At 42.3% G+C, this 7,503-nt stretch overlaps 1 protein-coding gene and 1 non-coding gene across 2 annotated transcripts; one reads left to right on the top strand and one right to left on the bottom strand.

Moving 5' to 3' along the window:
* Nucleotides 1-791: 791 nt before the first annotated feature.
* LOC110914089 lies at nucleotides 792-1,610 on the top strand. The gene has a single exon (XM_022158911.1). The coding sequence runs from the start codon at nucleotides 792-794 to the stop codon at nucleotides 1,608-1,610; it is 819 nt and encodes a 272-aa protein (XP_022014603.1).
* Nucleotides 1,611-3,212: 1,602 nt separating this feature from the next.
* Nucleotides 3,213-3,319, bottom strand: LOC118487916. The gene has a single exon (XR_004882849.1). It is a non-coding gene; the product is annotated as a small nucleolar RNA R71 (small nucleolar RNA).
* Between the last annotated feature and the right edge of the window lie 4,184 nt (nucleotides 3,320-7,503).

Raw genomic sequence — 7,503 nt, 5'->3', positions numbered from 1 at the left:
CGGATGGACGGATAACTCGTACTAGACTAAAACTCTATCACGAAGTCCCTCCTTTTTGTATCGACTTAATCGCCGGGCCAATGGCGAGCGGGTCATTAGTTAGATAGCGCTATTTAGGTCTGACAAACCTCACACCGTGCCGCAGAGGGCGGGCGTGAACTAATGGATCTGAGGCACGTCAATGATGATAGACGTTGATGTTTTCAGGGCACATAAACATGACTACAGTCAGCAGTCGATATGGTAACGAGTCTAGTGTACGCATGGGGTAGCCCCCACGGCCGAAATGCCTGATAACTAACATGGGGTAGCCCCCACGGCTGGAATGCCGGAGTAACTGGGAATGAACAAGTCACGTTTTTAAACTATGGGGTAACCCCCACGGCAGGATGCCAGCTAAAGGAAACTGTTTTCGAAACAACTAAAACGAACACCCAACTGTGAACTCACTCAACTAGTTGTTGACTCGTTACTACATGCTTTGCAGGACCATAGGTACTCAGCTGGAGCTTGCATGGAGGAGAGTCGTTGTGGGACACGGATTGCTGCGTACTATGTTAAACTTGAAACCATTTGAACTTATGTTTTAACTTTAAGACTTATGCTTCCGCTTGCAACTTAAACTTTGTTTGTTTGAAACACCAATCGTATTGGTTAAACTTTTATAACTGTTTACATGCTTGTTCAGTATGATTGGTGGCTGGATCCTGGTCAGTCACGCCACCAAGCGGTAGTATTCCGCGGGTGGATTTTGGGGGTGTGACAGAGCTGGCGATAAAACACTATTCTGGATGGACTCGTGGGCGACTTATAGACCACTAAGGGAGGAATTTCCACTTGTGTTCGGATTAGCTAAAAACAAAATCAATAAAGTTCAGCAAAATTATGTAAAAAACCAGGGAGGAGTGTTGTGGGATTGGAGTTGGACTAGACTACCAAATTGTGCCGAAGAAAATGATGAATGGGACCTGCTGAAATCACTACTGCAACAACAAAATGTGGGGCAAAACATCGATGTGTGGAATTGGAAGGATAACATCACGGATGGATACTCGGTTAAGGATGTTAGGAGAGATGTGGCTGGCTTTATGGACGTGAATGCTGAACCAAACAACTTTGAGTGGAGCAAGATAGCAACAGCAAAAGTTAATTTGTTCACATGGAGAGCGGCTGAAGACAGAATCCCGACGCTGGTAGCCTTAAAGAAAAGGGGGCTGCAAATCGGAGCGAATATATGTAAAGTGTGTGGTCTCGCGGCGGAATCGGCTGATCATATTGTCATTCAATGCCCGGTAGCGAAAGAGGTATGGCTGCTTTTGTGGTCCTGGGTGAAAATTCCAATGCGTGATCACAGTGAAAGTATGAATAGAAGGTTCAACGAAAGGTCGGGCTGGCCGAGGAAAAAGGAGAAAATTATATATGCTATACATCTCTTAGCCGCATGGAGCCTATGGAAAAACAGGAATAATAAAGTATACAACGACAAAACCACGGTACCAGTTAAATTAGTAGAAGAAATCAAAGAGGAGTCGTTTGAATGGATAAATTTAAGAACAAGACGAATCAGGATAACATGGAACGAATGGAGAAGTTTTTCTATATCGGAGTAGTTTAGTTATATATGATATATGTAGTCGAAAGTTTTGATATGTATTCTTGATGTAGTCTCTTTGGATTTTGATGTATCCTGATGTATACTTGATGGGGGTGGCAATATTTAGCGTCTTGCTTTATGTCGTCTCTTTGGTCTGGAGGAATAAAAGTGTTTTGTTTGCTGTTCAAAAAAAAAGGTAGGGCTGTCCAAACTGCTCGACGATCGAAGATCGCTCGATGATCGTTCGAAAAATGGTCGTTCGATTCCCGCTCAGTTTGTAAATGAGCCGCTCGGATCGGTTCGATTCAAATTCAATCCAAGCATGAGCAAAGGTCTGCTCGCTCGTCGATCGCTTGGTTTCGCTCGAATTATTTTTATTAAATAATTAATATCTATATATAGATTCTAAAGATTAAAAGCCCAAAAAATATACTAGCCCAACTTAATAGTTAATACCAAAATCTAGCCCTAAATCCCTAATTCCTAAAACAATCACATAAACTGATTGTTCGAATGTTCGATCTGCATATATCCCCGCTGCTACACACCAAAATCTAACCCTAAATTCCTAATTCCTAAAACAATCTCGTAATCTGATTGTTCGATCTCATGATGAGGGTGAAGTCTTTGGTATAACTTGCTAAAGTCCTCTCTATTACACAATCACATATCGCACTTTATTTTGTTCTTCTTGATATTGTTAAGAACATTTTTAGAATCATGATTTTAGTTATGTATTGCTTTTGTTAGTAAGGTGTTGGACATGTTTTAATTAAGTTAGGATTTGTTTTTGTTGAACGCAACCTTATAATAGTTTTGATTTCAGTTTTTTTTTTGCTACACATGTTTTAATTTCGGTGCTTTGAAAAACCGAGCGAAAACGATCCGCTCGATTCAAATTCAATCCGAGCATGAGCATCACTTTTGTGCTCGGTTTTGCAAATTCGATCAGATCGGATCGGATCGGTTGTAATTCAATCCGAGCACGAGCAGACCTTCGATCGGATCGGATCGGCACATGAACACCCCTACACTTAGGGGATACGGAGTGGGCGGCAAAGGGGATCGGCAAAGGCAGTTTGCCGCTCGGGAACATCGTCGCCTACCCCCCTTTGCCGCGCATGACTTGGAACCCAGTCGCAGCACCTGCGCAGTGCACGAGCTCCAGTTCTAATAAAGACATAAAAGAGCCTCTAGACGAACCCGAACGCTTTCTAGGAAAGAGACTAAAAGCTAAAAACCAAGAGAAAGCCTCGGGGGACCAATTTCCAATGGCAGATCAGCGTACCCTGAGGATTACCTACGGCCCACGGTAGGTAATCTCGGAGCCGCCATCAATGCACCAAATGTCGTTGCCAACAACTTCGAACTTCGGCCGCATTTGATTCAAATGCTCCAAAATTCTGCAACCTTCCATGGCCTAGCCGATAAAGATCCCCATTTACATATTACCAACTTTTTGGAAATATGTGATACTTTTCGCCTCCGAATGTTCCCATTTTCACTCAAAGACCGAGCTAAGGCTTGGCTTAACACCCTCCCAAGTGGTTCGATAAACACTTGGGATGAACTTGCCCAAAAGTTTCTATATAAGTATTTCCCACCTTCTAAAACTGCTAAATTAATGACTGAAATTAATACATATTCACAAGAGGACGGGGAATCCTTATATGAAACTTGGGAAAGATTCAATGAACTATTGAAGAAATGTCCTCATCATGGTCTCGCAGTGTGGCAACAAGTATCCACTTTCTATAATGGGTTGTTGCCACACACAAGACAAGCACTCGACTCTAGCTCCGGGGGACTCCTAGGTAATCGTCGTCCAAATGAAATTTATAATCAAATTGAGGAAATTGCTTAAAATAATTTTCAATGGCACACCCCTCGAGGCACAAAATCTATTGCCCTGGGCGCCCATCAAGTGGATGAAAACACCTCTTTACAAGCCCAAATCGAGGCCCTATCTTCAAAAATCAAAAAGTTAGAAATGAAAAAAATGGCCTCGGTTATGGCTTGCGAAGGGTGTGGTAAGCCACATGAAAATTGCAGTTGTATGAAAGAAAATGGATAATCAAACGGAAATGGTAAACTACATTGATAACAGACCTAGGCCGTCGGGTCCCCCAACGGGCACCTACAACCAAGGATGGCGTAACCACCCTAACCTTGTTTAGAGGGAACCCGACAATAGTAGTAACCAACAAAACCAAAACCAACGAACAAACTTTCAACAACAACCAAGAAATGAGTCACAAAATTTCTCTCAACAACAACAAGGGGGACGGGAGAGGCTTGAAGACACTGTTTCACGCCTCATCCCCGAAACTGAAAAAAGGAACTCGGATCGATTCCTACAAGTGGAATCGAACTTTAGAAATCAACAAGCCTAGTATTCAAAACATTGAAAAACAACTAAATCAACTAGCCCATAATTTCTCCAAGAGACCATAAGGTGCACTACCTAGCAATACCTAAACCAACCCAAAGGCGCAAGTGCACCTCATAACACTAAGAAACTGGACCGTAGGTCCCGAGGAGGCCCCACTACCCCCATCCGAAAAAAATCCACCCATTCAAACCACGACCTCACCACCAACCCATAAGGAAACAACTCCTCCGCCAAATCCCGAACCTACCAAGAACCCCTCGGTGCCCTACCCCGGTCGGTTACTTCGCCAAAAGACCGATGAGCAATTCACAAAATTCATAAACTTACTAAAACAATTGCATATCAATCTGCCATTTGTGGAAGTCCTCACTCAAATGCCAAAATATTCAAAATTTATGAGGGACTTCCTCACTCACAAAAGGAAGATTTAAACATTGCAATTGGTCAATTTAAGTGAAGAATGCTCCCCTGTACTACTCAACAAACTTACACAAAAGAAAATCGACCCTAGAAGCTACACCATCCCTTGTTCCATCGGGGGATCACCTGTACGCAATGCACTAGCCGACCTTGGGGCTACCATCCATCTCATACCCGCATCAATGTTTGACCGACTCGGACTAGGTAAGACGAGCCCCACAAAGATGAGCATACAACACGCCGATAGGTCTATCAAATACCCGCAAGGTTTCGTCAAAAAATTATTGGTAAAAGTCGGAGACTTTGTCTTCCCGGCCGACTTTGTCATACTAGACATGGAGGAAGACACCGAAGTACCACTCATTCTATGAAGACCATTCCTTGCCACCACTCACGCAATGGTGGATATGAGTGACGGGAAGTTAACATTGAGGGTCGGAGACAAAGAGATGAAATTCACGGTTGGGAAAAGAGTAGAGGACGACCCGATCAACTACATGGATGTCATAGACTCAAGCTTGGATGACGCTCTCCGACAGTGCAACACAGGATGCGAGACATCCCGCTGGGGTAACATATGACTGACTTAGGGTCTAGCCAAGGACCCTTATAAACGTGGTGCTCCACGGAGGCATTCCGCGAAACTATCTGTAGTTTTTAATTTAGTTTAACTTTTATGTTTTCTAGTTAACTTTACTTTTCAGGAATAAAACACACTCAAAAAGTTGGAGGTAACCAAAGGAATGTTAAAACCACACCCCATGCATGAAAATAGAGCCTCTCGACAATTTTCCAGCATTACAGCAAGTTCAGCACGGGGCCGTGCTAAGCCCAACACGCCCCGTGCCCAAGCTCTGCAGAAATTTGCCCAGTTCAGGTAACTGGACACGGGGCCGTGCTCACTGTACACGCCCCGTGTCCAGCCTTCTGTTAAATTTTGTTACTGGCGATCTGAGCACGGGGCCATGCCCGGACCAACATGGGGCCATGGTCAGACGCCCAGTAACATATCTTTGTTTTTCAACATGCTTTTACACATTCAATCAACCTAAAAACTTTTTTTTGGGACACATTGAGGACATTGTGTAATTTAAGTGTGTGTGTGTGGGGGGGGGATGCTAAAGCCTTAAATCTTGCAAGTCCTAATAACAAGCCTTACACAAAACTCTATTAGAACTGCTAATCACCCCAATTTTTTTCAAAAATTTTCATTTTTTTTACTTGTCTTGGTTTAATTTGGGAATAACAAGTTCTAAAAAGGTTATATTTTTATAAATTTACAACCGATAGCATCGTGATAAAAAGAACCAAATAAGAAAATTATGGAAAGGCATAACAAATCTAATTAAAATTTGATTATATATACTTGATCACATTATAAACCCATTCCCAGAACAAGTGAGTTTTGAGCCTTTATTGAGCATACAAGCATATATCTTTAAACTAAATGCTCATTTTTCGTTTGTTGTGTGAATAGCCGCTTGGTTCTTTCGAATCTAGAACTTGCCACGACGATACATTTCCGGTTCTTACCAAGTTAAACCCAAGTAAGTAAATGATGGAGGCATTAGGACTAACCCATTTTCCTTTCAACACTATTATTTTTCATTTTTTTATCACCTACCCAAAATCCCCCTAGTTAACCCCTTCGAGCCTAAACCTTTTCATTTCAAAACCCACAAAACAAACACCCTTTACCCACCAAAACCCTTTTTCTTTTCAACCTCTTTATTTTAGTAAAAAGCTCGGTTATCTTGTGACGTTTCTTTATAAAAAAATGAAAGTCTTGCAATAAACAAACAAGTTCCTCAAAGAAACTTTGTTTGAATATGCTTAGTTTGAATAATAGTCACAAAAACAAAAAGTTTTACGATGACCGACGCTTTTTATGCTTTTCGCCATTTTTACTAACCACTAACCAAAACCACCTACCCTTAGCCCAAGCCTAACTCTTTCCCAAAGTCCTCTTGATATTTACAAAGGTTTATAGTTAAAAAGGAGGAGGTTTGATTGCTTGGTAAGCATATGGTAGAAGTAGGTTCCATGCCGGTCTCGAGTGTTTCACAAAAATATATCTTCGGGCGAGTGTTAAGTGATCGCCCGTGAGGTATGTGAACTTGTATATAAATGGAATTTTAAAGAGGCATGTCATGCCCAAATAAGTAATTTGTCTTATAAAATTTTCTAAATAAATCACAATGAATAGGATTGTAAATAAAATAAAAATAAAACCCAATAAAGATCTTGGATTCCCGACACTCAAGACAAGCCCAAAACTTCTCCTCTACCTATTCCATTTGGGTGTGTAAAGCCACATATTAAAGAGTTTTGCTTGAGGACAAGCAAAGTTTCAAGTGTGGGGGTATTTGATGTGTGCAAAATGTAACATATAAATTACATCAAATGAGGCATAAAACTAACCCTTTTTTAGTACTAATGTTGGAAAAAGTGTGTTTTTGTCTTCCTTTTGAATTTACAGGACCAAATGAGCTTAAACGAGCAAAAGGAACAAATATACAGCCAAAACCAACATAAATACAAAGAAAAGGAATAAACGTGACATGCCCGGCCCCTCGGCAGCTTCCCCAAAGCAAAAACAAAGAAACAGAAGACTGACCACGGGGCCGTGCCCACTGGACACGGGGGCGTGGTCAGGTGTCTGCAGAAAAGAGAAAGCTTGGAAGCTTCTACGCCCACCACGGGGGCGTGCCCAGCTCAACACGGGGCGTGGTCAATGCTAAGATACGCACAATCTTGCAAAATCTTGATAGTACAGATACGCTTCTGCCCACGGGGCCGTGCCCGCTGAGCACGGGTCGTGTGGAACCCTGTGCTGACACATGCAGTTAATGAAGGAGAGGCTGGCCACGGGGGCGTGCCCGCTGGACACGGGGCCATGGCCAGAGTTCTGTTCAGGCTATAAATAGGGGTGCTTGGCTCACTTCAAAAGCATCCCTTGGCTATAAACTGATTGTTCGAATGTTCGATCTGCATATCTCGCCACTGCTACACACCAAAATCTAACCCTAAATTCCTAAAACAATCTCCTAATTTGATTGTTCGATCTCATGATGAGGGTGAAGTCCTTGGTATAACT

Source organism: Helianthus annuus, chromosome 15 (assembly GCF_002127325.2).
Source record: "Helianthus annuus cultivar XRQ/B chromosome 15, HanXRQr2.0-SUNRISE, whole genome shotgun sequence".
In the NCBI taxonomy this organism is placed as follows: domain Eukaryota; kingdom Viridiplantae; phylum Streptophyta; class Magnoliopsida; order Asterales; family Asteraceae; genus Helianthus; species Helianthus annuus.
Note: the sequence above shows the minus strand (reverse complement) of the source record. Positions and strands in the feature narration are given on the sequence as shown.

Excerpts from the sequence above, each read along its gene's own strand:
- LOC110914089 (XM_022158911.1), top strand. The coding sequence starts at position 792 with ATGGACTCGTGGGCGACTTATAGACCACTAAGGGAGGAATTTCCACTT.